This window comes from Musa acuminata, chromosome BXJ3-9 (assembly GCF_036884655.1).
Source record: "Musa acuminata AAA Group cultivar baxijiao chromosome BXJ3-9, Cavendish_Baxijiao_AAA, whole genome shotgun sequence".
Taxonomy (NCBI): Eukaryota; Viridiplantae; Streptophyta; class Magnoliopsida; order Zingiberales; family Musaceae; genus Musa; species Musa acuminata.
The window spans coordinates 3,085,309-3,097,472 of record NC_088357.1 but is presented as its reverse complement, the minus strand read 5'-3'; the positions used below and the strand labels follow the sequence as shown (position 1 = coordinate 3,097,472).

The 12,164-nt window shown below is 47.4% G+C and overlaps 3 protein-coding genes across 3 annotated transcripts; 2 read left to right on the top strand and 1 right to left on the bottom strand.

Annotated features, from left to right (window-relative positions):
* The first annotated feature begins 269 nt into the window (after positions 1 to 269).
* On the top strand, positions 270 to 1,622 carry LOC135649985 (WRKY transcription factor 55-like). Its single transcript, XM_065169003.1, has 3 exons — positions 270 to 733; positions 931 to 1,056; positions 1,151 to 1,622. Exons 1-3 carry the CDS (start codon positions 270 to 272, stop codon positions 1,620 to 1,622), a joined length of 1,062 nt encoding a protein of 353 aa, XP_065025075.1.
* A 2,026-nt stretch (positions 1,623 to 3,648) lies between these two features.
* LOC135649471 (probable LRR receptor-like serine/threonine-protein kinase IRK) lies at positions 3,649 to 7,208 on the top strand. Its single transcript, XM_065167848.1, has 3 exons — positions 3,649 to 3,820; positions 3,920 to 5,400; positions 5,620 to 7,208. The coding sequence occupies exons 2-3, from the start codon at positions 3,953 to 3,955 to the stop codon at positions 7,079 to 7,081; spliced, it is 2,910 nt and encodes a 969-aa protein (XP_065023920.1). The 5' UTR covers positions 3,649 to 3,820; positions 3,920 to 3,952; the 3' UTR covers positions 7,082 to 7,208.
* A 2,055-nt stretch (positions 7,209 to 9,263) lies between these two features.
* LOC135648862 (vicilin-like seed storage protein At2g28490) lies at positions 9,264 to 11,009 on the bottom strand. Its single transcript, XM_065166842.1, has 5 exons — positions 10,645 to 11,009; positions 10,361 to 10,542; positions 10,185 to 10,265; positions 9,759 to 10,124; positions 9,264 to 9,686 (listed from the first exon to the last, which is right to left on the bottom strand). The coding sequence occupies exons 1-5, from the start codon at positions 10,979 to 10,981 to the stop codon at positions 9,270 to 9,272; spliced, it is 1,383 nt and encodes a 460-aa protein (XP_065022914.1). The 5' UTR covers positions 10,982 to 11,009; the 3' UTR covers positions 9,264 to 9,269.
* Positions 11,010 to 12,164: the final 1,155 nt, after the last annotated feature.

The following is a 12,164-nucleotide window of genomic DNA, read 5'->3' as shown; positions in this document are numbered from 1 at the left end:
TCCGTGACCTCGAGAGAATACAGTGTTCTTCGCTCATCTGTCGGTAGAGGTTTGCCGTAATACAAAGATCGAAGGAGTGTGGGACACTGTGATCCCATCTGAGACTCGGAGAAGTCGTGTGTTGGTGCAGAGGACGACGACCGAGTCAATGCCTTCGCAACCCATTCGAGACACTTTCCCTCCTCCTTGACGTGTGGAAGATGAGTCTCCCGTTGACCTCTTCCTATTTATATCTTATGCCTCCCGGACTCAGATCCGAAGCAAAGACCATGGACGACATCTTGTCTCAAGTCTTTGACGCATGCAAGCTAGCTAGAGATCTGGAGAGCTGCCTCCGCCTTTCCACCTGCCCGATCGATCCCCGCTTCCTCTTGGGCTCCTGCGAGGACATCGCCGGTGCCTTCAGCAACGCCGTACATGTGATACGCTCACAAACGCCGTCTTCTTGCACCTCCCAATTGCTCTTTCGGGAGGCTTCGGGTGAAGGCTACATGCAAGCCATCCATCTGCTCCGACAAGGCGCCCATCCGTTCTGTGCCGCCGGGCCGTCGGCGAACGACATGGCCTTCTCCGGTTTGCCGCATCTGGTGCCGGAAATCCAATCGACCGGTGCGATGGGGGGCTCGAGCTATGCCAACACCCCTGACACGGACGTGGATGCGCTCGTGGGCGGCAGAGGAGAGGCTCCGGTCGCGCCATCCGGGCGGACAGCGGACGGTTCCTTGCCGCAAAGGTCTCGCAGGAAGAGGTGGGGTCCCCAACCTCGAGATCAGAAGTTTATTTCCTTGCACTTGAGCTCGTGCGTGTTCACCAACCGCCGCCGCCGCCGCCGCCATGTTCACCCACGAGACTTAACAACGGCAGAGATATCTGAAAAGCTACTTTGAGGTCAACTGTTGGAGAACTAATCGTTACTACTTGAATTGGCAGGAAGGAAGGCACTGTGACGCAGAGAGTGCCGGTCCTTCGAACAGGGAACATGGAGATACCTCCCAACGATGGGTACAAGTGGAGGAAGTACGGTCAGAAGAAGATACTCAATTCGAGCTTTCCAAGGTAAGCTTACGATGTCCTGGTAAAGATTCGTGGATTCTCGATGAGCTACTCATGATCTGCTTGATACTGCAAGAACATGATTTGACTTCGGCAGGAGCTATTACCACTGCAACCACAAGAGTTACTACCGCTGCGACGCGAAGAAGATGGTGCAAAGGTCGGACGACGATCCGTACACGTTCCAAGTGACATACTGCGGCAGCCACACCTGCCACACTTCTCCGACCCCGAAGCTGATCCCCACCCTGGTGCCCAGCGGCTCCGTCAACGACAACGACGACGGTGGCAATGGCAACCCGCAGGGCGCGCCCTTGGGCCTGGAAGCCATGCACCCGGTGGCATCGCAGTCTACTCCGATTCATCTGCAGAACTGGCTCGAGGGCAATCCGAGTAGCACAGGAGCCCTCCTCGTTGCTCACAGTGGAGTAAGCAGCCGCAGCAGCAGACAAGTAGCGCAGGTGCAGGGTGGAAGAGACATCGACTGCTCCGTGGCGGATGCGCTGCTCAACACAGCGAGCAGCGGCAGTAGCATGGATGTCATCTTCTCGCCCACGCATGGAGAGTAATCGATGGTCTGATCAAAATGATGAGAGCTGTAGAAGTTAGATCAGAGACGAATCCTTTCTGGCCAACCTTGTAGCTTAGCTTCTAATAAATGGCTACCTTTCTTGGTAGCTCTGTTTTGGTTCTTGAAGTCACATCCATCTCTGTTCTTATGTCACCCTGGTGACGAACTTGTTTCCATCACCTACTCGTGCGATGAACTTCCTGTTGCCACTTCCGATGACAAAAGAACTACAAGTGGATTCACCTCAAAGACGATAAGAGAGGACTACGACCGAGGACTTGCTCTCTACGGAACAGAGTCAGGGGCATGAAACAGGCGTGCGAGCGCTGATTCGAGGCCGTGAATTGGCCTCGCAGCTGAAAACCATTCTGCTGCAATCGGAGATCGGTGGAAGAGATCTCAAAATGCTTCATCAGAAGCGTCAACGCCTCGAGTGCCAGAGAAGCCTCGCCGGTTGATCCAAGTTCCGGTGCTCTGCGGGAGGACGTTGGCGGTAAGATTGCACAGTACGGGAGGAGAAGGTTCTTTCATTTGCTGTAGAAGGCTCAAAGAAACTGTGTTTTGCCGACAACATTAAGGAGCCACAGATGTTCATGCCATCGACACCACTGGAAGATGATCGTTGTTGGAAAACGTATGGTCAGAAGAAGATTCTTCATGCCAAATATCCAAGGCATCGGAACCTACGCATTGAATGCAAATTGACTTCTTTCTGAAAGCCTGCACGGTGATCATGAAATCAGAACTTTGTGTTGATTGTTGGCATGCTCTACTACAAGTGCAGCCAGAAGAAGAATCAAGGTTGCCGAGCAATAAAACATGCGCAGAGGACACAGGATGACCCTCCATTGTATCTCGTCACCTACATAGGGCAACACACAAGCGCAGATGAACTCCATGCTGCACAGTTGGAATCAAGAGCTTCTTCTCCCACAGAACAACGATGCAGCTAAGATACATGGATTGCATGGCAATGGCTAGTAAGAAAAGGAAGCAAGCATAGGTTTTGCCATGTCATTTTCTAGCACTTTTGTTAGATGAAGCTATAAATGGATTCTCAAATTACATCCTTTGATGATAGAAATGTACCAGTGAGTACAATCCCTTTGGTAAATCTACCACAGCTTGGAAATCTCTTTGGTTGAAGAACAGGTAGAAACACAGCTTGATGCCACTGTGAAGGCATCTATTTAGAAGTTGCCGCCTTCTTTTCTTTGAATCAAATATAAAATTTGCACACTCTACAAGTTCATATTGTGTTGTTAAGGAATAAAAAAATGATTTCAAGCTTGACCTATCAAAGACAAATATATATACCTCAGCATCAAAAGAATCAAAAATAAACATGTAGGTATCTCAAAAGAAGTGAGCTTTAGCCTCAAAAGAAGCAGCCAACACACATCAACAATGGCAGCAGAAGCTTTGGTGGATGTGGAGAATGCCCATCTCATGTGATGGACTTTATCATGGGCATTATGATGATGATGGAAGACAGACAGTGGTGTGGTGCAGAGTTCCATCACCATCACAGACCTCCAATGTTTCTCATATGGAATCCAAGTTCCCAAAGGCATATCATATTCTTACATACAATGATGTAAATTGCATCATTGTGTCATTGAGAAAGGCCGCCTCTTACTTTAATACTCTCCACTGAGGGGTGATTTGTGAATGCATAACTTTGCATCATTGCTTTGATCAAAGCAAGCCTTTTGATATTTGGATAGAATTATTTTGGAAACATGTATGTAAAAGGAATGATATTTGGATGAAATCAATTAACTTTTTTTAGGGCTTTTACTCTTATTAATAGAATGCATGAGAACTCAATTTCTCCATTGATGGCAAAATAGGGGTTTAAGGGATCCTTCGGAGAGTCTACTTGTCATTTCACCATCGAAGCATTGATTGACCTCAATAGATTCTGCCACGCTTCTCCGACCCCACTCCCACAGCGAGAGTGCTCCCTTTTCTTCCACCGACCTCTCAGCTTGAGCTGCTAAGCGCAGAAAAGCTGTGATCTTTCGGAGGCAACCGAACCCCTCCTCATCCCACCTCAACGCCTACTCTCCATACCACATACCCTAATGGCATTCTACTCCCGGCTTTAGCTTTGCGAGCGATCCGTTGCTTTCATTCACGGCTTGTGAGCGCAAAACAAGAGCCATTTCTTGGTGTTCTTCGTCGTTTTTCTTGGTAAAACTCTCTCCTTTTCTTCATTCCGTTATCTAAATCCAAGAAAAGATGTATTTTTTGAGTTGGAACAGCTTAATCTGAGCTCTTTTTGGCCGAAAGATTGAAGCGGAAGCAGAGGGATATCTGTCGAAGATGAAAAGCCTTTGGTTTGGTGTCATTTGCCTCCTCTCATTCCTTCCCCTGCTCGCCGAATCCGGAGCTGCAACTTTGAACGACGACGTCCTCGGCCTGATCGCCTTTAAGGCCGGCATCGAAGACCCCCGGTCCAAGCTCGCGTCTTGGAACGAGAACGACAACGATCCCTGCAACTGGGACGGCATCAAATGCGACCCGAAGTCCAATCGCGTCGCCGTGGTCGCGCTGGATGGCTTCGCCCTCTCCGGAAAGCTCGGCCGCGGCCTCCTCCGGCTTCAGTTCCTCGACACGCTGTCCCTCTCCGTGAACAACTTCTCAGGTAGCCTTACCCCTGCCCTCCTCCGCCTCGAGAGCCTTCGGACGCTGGATCTCAGTGCGAATAACCTGTCCGGCACGATCCCGGATGGGTTCTTCGGGCAATGTAGGTCCATTCGAGACATCTCCTTGGCGAAAAATTCCATCTCGGGGAAGATTCCATCGGATGTTGGCGCTTGCTCGACCCTTGCGTCCCTGAACCTCTCGTCGAACCAGCTTTCTGGTTCCTTGCCTGGCGAAATCTGGTCTTTGAATGCCTTGAGGTCGCTCGACCTGTCTCATAATTCTCTTGTTGGCGAGATACCGGTCGGAATCAGCAGAATGTTCAACCTGAGAATGATCAGCTTGAGAGGCAACCGGCTTACTGGCCAGTTGCCGAATGATACCGGCGAATGCTTGCTGTTGAAGTCTCTTGACGTCGGAGAGAATCAGCTCTCCGGTGACCTCCCAGAATCGATGAGGAACCTTTCAACATGTACCTATCTTAGCTTGAGCTCAAACTCTTTGTCCGGTGAGGTTCCGGCATGGATTGGGGATATGAACAGCCTAGAGACGCTAGATCTGTCGAGGAACAGGTTTTCCGGTGGGGTTCCAAGTTCATTAAGCAATCTGCAGTTCTTGAAACTGTTGAAGCTTTCTGATAACAGTTTCTCCGGCAGCGTGCCAGATTCACTGGCTGCCTGCAGGAGCTTGTTGGACGTGGATCTCGGTCGGAACACATTGACTGGGAATCTCCCATCATGGGCTTTCGAAACAGGTTTCAGGCAGATCTTGCTGCCGGGGAATAAACTAAGTGGACCGATCGATGTTCCTCGCATTACTGATTCAACTCTACAAGTACTGGATTTATCTGGCAATGCCTTTTCTGGCAAATTTCCGAAGGAAGTTTCAAGCCTTAGAAGCATAGAATTCTTGAATCTTTCATCCAACTCACTATCTGATTCCATCCCTATTGACGTGGGTGAGTTGAAGTCTTTGGAAGTTCTAGATGTGAGTGGGAATTTGCTGAGTGGGAGGATACCATCAGAGGTTGCCCTTGCAACATCCCTCAGAGAGCTGAGGCTAGAGGAGAATTCTCTCACCGGAGAGATACCGGTTCAGATAGGGAGTTGCTCTTCACTTGCATATCTGTAAGTTTCTCACCTCTCATTTCTTCCATTTTCGTTCTTATGGATGGCATGTCTATTATGGCTTTATCATAACTCTATCTGCTTGTTATTGGTCATGTAAATAAAGATTGAATCAGATTCCCTGAATGCAGTCGGTCTCGATTTCAAGTGGTTAATCATATTTCTAGTAACTAAATGCTTACACTACATCTCTTGTTTGGACTTTTTTTTTTCATGCAGGGATCTGTCGCAAAACAATCTCACCGGTTCAATTCCTGAAACATTAGCTAATCTTACCAACCTTCAAGTTGTTGATTTCTCCCGCAACCGGCTATCAGGAACCCTTCCTAAGCAGCTCTCTGACCTTCCTCACCTCCTTTCCTTCAACATCTCCCACAACCAACTCTCTGGAGGCCTCCCTGCAGGAAGTTTCTTCAACAACATTCCTCCTTCTTCACTAACAGACAACCCTGGTCTTTGTGGATCCACTGTCAACCGCTCTTGCCCCGGAGTCCTCCCCAAGCCCATTGTACTTGACCCCAACTCCTCACCTGATCCATCATCAAACCCCGTGTTATCACCTCGCAACCTCAGCCACAAGAAGATTATTTTCAGCATTTCTGCCCTCATTGCTATTGTAGCTGCTGCTGTAATTGCGCTGGGTGTCATCACCATCAGTGTTCTGAACTTCCGTGCCCATGCATCTGCCTCCAACTCTGCTGTGGAATTGGCCCTGTCAGATGAATACCTTAGCCATTCTCCGGTCACTGATGCCAACTCTGGCAAGCTTGTGATGTTCGCTGGTGGTGACCCTGAATTCAGTGCCGGTGCCCATGCTGTGCTGAATAAGGATTGTGAACTGGGTCGTGGAGGTTTTGGTGCAGTCTACAAGACAGTCCTCAGAGATGGCCGATCTGTGGCGATCAAGAAGCTTACAGTTTCGAGCTTAGTAAAGTCACAAGAGGATTTCGAGGAAGAGGTGAAAAGGCTGGGAAAAGTGCAACATCCAAATCTTGTGGCCCTCGAAGGCTATTACTGGACTCCTTCCCTCCAACTTCTTATCTATGAGTTTGTGCCTGGTGGCAGTCTGTACAATCACCTCCATGAGTGCTCTGCCTCTAACACCCTCTCATGGCAAGAGCGGTTTGATATAATTCTTGGTATCGCTAGAAGTTTAGCACATCTCCATCAGCATAAAATAATACACTACAACCTTAAATCAAGCAATGTCCTTCTTGATGGATCTGGTGAGCCCAAGGTGGGGGACTGTGGACTGGCAAAGCTGCTACCGATGCTGGATAGATACGTGCTAAGTAGCAAGATACAGAGTGCTTTGGGATATATGGCGCCAGAATTTGCATGTCAGACAGTGAAGATCACAGATAAATGCGACGTGTATGGATTTGGAGTGCTAGTGCTCGAGATCATGACGGGAAAGAGGCCAGTGGAATACATGGAAGACGATGTGGTGCTGCTGTCCGATATGGTGAGGGAGACACTAGATGAAGGGAAAGTGGAGGAATGCATGGACGAGAGACTGTGCGGGAAGTTTCCTCTTGAAGAGACCATTCCGGTGATGAAATTGGGTTTGATATGTACTTCACAGGTACCATCTAACAGGCCAGAAATGGCTGAGGTTGTGAACATATTAGAATTGATCAGATTCCCTCAGGATAGCCCAGAGGAAGATGACTTTTGTTGAGGGTTTCTGCTGAAATCTCTTGTTTTTCTCCCCTTGGAAGTCTATGATATAATCATTGAGCTAGACAAAGACGTTGCATCGTGACATACTGTGGAAGTGGAATCTGATTTGCTTGAAATGAGAAGGACAGAATTCCTTGAAGAAGAGTTGCAGGCTCATGACAAGCAATCTGATTGATGAGCACAAATCCTTGTAAAATTTTGTTGTTTTGCCTTCTGCTAGTGGAGGAGGTTTCCTTTTTTCTTTGACTAATTTTCATATGCTTCTGAAAACTGGATTGCCTTTCACCAGAAACCCTTCTGAAGAAAATATATTACCTTGCGTTCTACTTGGATATCATTTTGTTCACTGCAAAGCATCGTTCTTGAGATGCTGGCCAGCCGAAGGCTGATCCGCAACTCTTCATTGGTACGTCAAGTACTATCTAAGAGATCAATCTGGATGGTTTAGCTTCTGTTTACTCTTTTCCGCATGATAATGGTTGTTTTGTTTCTATGCATGATATTCCTACCAAACGCTTACCTAAGTTGCTTATAACGATTGTTTCTGCAATTCTCTTTCCATGTTTTTGGCCTGCAATGTTCATAAGGCACCTCAAATGTATTGATTGTTATTGAGCATGCAGCATTCCATACTGAAGTGTTTTGGTTTCAAGGGTGACTTGGTCCCTAACATCTGCATCAGGAACATTTTGCATTCTGAACATAGAAACTTATAAAGCCTTGTTCATCTTCAAGGTTTGATTTAACTTGCACCTCTTCTTCTTATTGGAGTGATAGCACCAGCAAAGGAGTCATACCTAACCAGCCTTCAGATACCATTCTCATTCTTTTCCTGAAGGTCTTTACCCTCATCAATGGCATCGGTTTTTGATTAGTTGCCCACCAGCTAAACTTGAAGCGACTAGCTAAGGAGCTGAGGGCGGGTCTCGATACATCGGTAAGATTGTTCTTTTATTTTTTTTAATATTGAAAGATAAAATTATGCATATTGACTCTTTTCATACACCGCATTAGCGGGAATCTTCCCTCTTAACTAGCTAAGGAGCTTTGTTCCCATCCCTATCCATGTCTGCAGAGTTAAGTCTTCTTTTCATGTGCTTAGAAGGAGATAGCTGCAATAATCTATACATAGTCTAACAGCTTGTATCAAATAAATAACATGCTGCTTCAGACAGCAAAGTCAACAGAAGTTTGGCTGAGATCCTATCACTTCAGTAAAAAAATGGATGCCACTTCAATGGTAAAAGAGTGGAAGTACTTGGCAGTGGCAGATGGAATCAAGCAGTGTGATGATGCCACAGAAGCAGCACTACACCTTTGGAACTGTGAAACTGAGATGCTTCACATGTAGAAGCTTTCTCTGACATGATTCAGTGTGATGATGCCACAGAAGCAGCACTACATCTGGGTTGTCCAACATCTAGAACTTGAGTAATTGTCTCCTATAAGCAGATCACTGCAGGTCTGAAGTAGCTTGGGAATCTTTGCCAGTAAGATAACAATGTTAATGAGCCTGTTTGTCCTCACCATTTGGCCTCACATTGTTATTCTCTGCCCAATTCATCACATGAATGCAATCTGTTTCCTTTCTTGTAGTATTTCTTAATCCTTCGAGATGCTCCATGAATTAAATATTACGGTGCACATCTTCTTTAATCAGTTCCATTTGCAAGTCCAAAGGTGCCTCACTGGTCCCTTGTCATCACATTTATAGCCTCATCTTCTCGGTCCTTTGCGAGAGGCATATCATTGTCCCAATAAAAGACACACAGCCCGTTGTTTCTTGCTGTACAAAGGGAACCAGTGACGCTTCGAAGAGCAACTATGGTACAGGCATGGCATCGATCAAGAAGTGTGCTCTGTGCAGTCTCTTCCATGCGACGGGTGTTGGGAAATGACTGAAGGCAGCTTTGGCATCTTCCTGTTGTTTGTTTAAGCAACACTAGGATTCAAATCATCTGCTTCTCTCCATCGAGTCACCCAGATCAGGAACTCTTGGAACCAGCAGTGAAATGAGCAGCAGCAGCCGGGGGAAGTGATCACCAAGAGCAGCAGATGGAGACGATAACCAAGAGATACAAGAAAAATATATGCTGAGGACGGATTCGAACTACAACTGTAATCCTTCTTTATTAAAGAGCTAGAAAAGATACATACATCCAAAGTCTCCTGCACGCATGCAGTGCTCACCTATTGACCGGTGTCTTCCCCTCCCTCCTCACAGGCGGCCATGGCCGCGAGGGGAGAATGGTGGCCTCCCTCTGAGCGTCCACCACGTCCCTCAGCTGCTCCTCCGACACCCCAAACCCTGCGGCCAGCTCCGGCCCCATCATCGCCGTCAGGATCGAGCTCGCCCCCACCAGGAACTGGGGTCTGTTCCTCCTCGCCGACGTCGTGAACCCGAAAAACTCCAACGGACCGCTCCGCGACGCCACCTGACAGAAGGGAAAGTAGCGCGGAATCCAGAACACATCACCCTCCGCCACCTCCGCCTTCATGGCGCCGGTGCCGTTGGGCGACACCACATGAACCTCCCCTGATCCACCGAGCACCACGCCGTAGTCCGTCGCCCTCGGGTTCACGTGAGGCGCCATCATCGACCCCTGACGCCATAATGACATGTCGTAACAGGACACGGATCACAACGCTAAACCGCTCAAGGTACAGAACGATACCGCAGTAAGGTTGACGACGTAGACTCCGATGTCCGAGTGTTTCAGAGGATGGTAGTCGTGCTCATCGAGGGCGAGACTCCATCCGTAATCGTTCCTGAAGTCGGGATCCCGATCGTATACGTTGTAAGGATCGGGCGAGCGAACCGGACGTTTCTTTCCTCTGTTGCGATCACCGAAGCCACCTCCAAGTATGCCCGTTAGCAGCTTTCTCCATGTCCACCATCCATCCTCCTCCTCCTCGTCGTGGAATTCTAATAAACCTTTCCGCCGCCGGCGGTCGATTCGCTCGGCCGCTTCACCGGTCAACAAAACTATTGGCCCTCCAGTTTGCGACCCCAGGATTGCCTGCACTTCCTCTTCGGTGACCTGCGCATCACCCAGATATCACCTCGCTGATCCTTACAGCTTGTAACTTAGTGGGCTTACATTGAATGCCGTAGAGAGGGTTCCCATGTCGAATCCTGCAACCACCGAAGTCGGGTACATCCCTCCACCGATGAAGAACGACTGCAGAAACAGCGCATAGTAGGGAAACGATGGAATCAGATTCAAGTGTAGAGTTGACTTGGCTGAGCCAGCCGAAGGGACAGGAGCTGCTTCACCTGATAAGGGCTGAAATCCATGCTATCCGAGGTATCGATACTGCAGATGATCTGCAACCTCTGACCCTCGCCGGCGTTGACCATGTAGAAAGTGGAACCAGCAGGGATGTGAATGATGTCTCCCATCTTGAGTTGCCTCTCCGCCAAACCATCCTTGTATATCCACCCAACCCTCACATCCCCTGTAGCACATCGATCACTTTGTGTGTTCTGACTCACGTTTCTAAGATCATATAATCTTAGAATTCTGAAGGTCCTGACAAGAAGGAACAGAGGGTGCTTACCCCTGTGAACGAACAGGATGAGGCTCGAATCCAAATACTGAGGGATGAAGAGAGTCTTGGGCTCCATGAAGATGAATCCGATGTGCATGGGGCTAACAGGACCGCACCCACCCCACTTGGAAGACGACCCGAAGCCCCTCACCACCCTCACCTCTCCACCCTCCGTCTTCACCACCTGCTCCGACTTCTCCAGCTTGAAAGGGCTCGCAGTCGTGCCCCGGACCTCCTCCTCTCCTCCGATCTCCCTCTCTCGGTATCCCGTCACTGCCATCGTACAACAAGACGCCACCGCCAGCAGCTGCAGCAGCAAGAGCGTCACCTCACTGCGTCTACCCATCGATGTCGTCGCCTCGTTTGATCTGCTACTGCAAGCGAGCATAGCGTGAAGTGAAAGAGGAGAGGGCAGGCCTTAAAGGGTCCGGGAGTTGAGCGTGGACGTGACACGTCTCGTGCATGCATGGCACGTTCGTGTTTACGTGTCCCAAGTCGGTCAGTCTGCGTGTGCTACGAGGCGGATTGAGGTCGAAGGCATCTAACCGACGGTCGTTGGCGAGTATCATTTCTCCAGGACGGAGATCCCACCATCCACAGTCCCAAACGCGAATCTTAAAGTGCAGTTCATATGAATATATATATATATAATTAATTAATTAATATTTTATATTTACTTATTTGACATAAATTGGTCATAATCATGCATATGGTGCTCGTTATATTTCTATTTTATTGCGAAATTCTAAACTTGTTTGTTCTACTTATTAGATAATTTGAACGTTCAAAAAAAATGTATGCATCCTTAATATTTATTTATTTTTAAATATATATATTTAAATGCTTAAAGGGAAATTTAAGTCTCTTTCTATAATGATAAAATAGAAAACAATGCTACTACATTCATTACTCTCTCATGCCCTCATCGTGTTTTCTTAGTTCATATATTCATATTTCATTATATTATTTTTTAAATAATATTATAAATATTATAGGGTGATTTTTCTCTTTTTTTTTTTCTCATATAGTGTTATTTTTATTCTTTTTTCTTGTATAGCACTTTTGATTTTTTATCTCAAAAATACCTTTCCTTTCCTTCCTCTTTGTTGCCTCCACCTTGTAGATTTTGCTCGTGTTTCTTCACCCATTATCTCCGTGTTGTTGGCATTATCGACTCATTGCTTTTGCCCTTGCTCGCTCACCCATTTAACACGAGGTTTTATCCTTTCCTATCGCGTCTCTCACCTCCATATGCATGAGCCATTCTCTCGTCATATAATGAGTCCTTCCCATCATGATACAAATGCCCCTTATGATATTGTTGATAAAAAAAAGTAGTTCATGACCTATGTATATGTCGTCCCGCAGAGCCAAGGAAGGAAAGTGGGTGACTTATGTTAAAGTTGACAATAAATATGATAGATTAATCTTGTTATCACTAGCTTTATCGTAGGTCGCCTCTCTTCCTTCTATTTTATGGAATAATAAAAACATAAGTTGTCTCCGAAGGAGGTGAGGAGCACGATAAA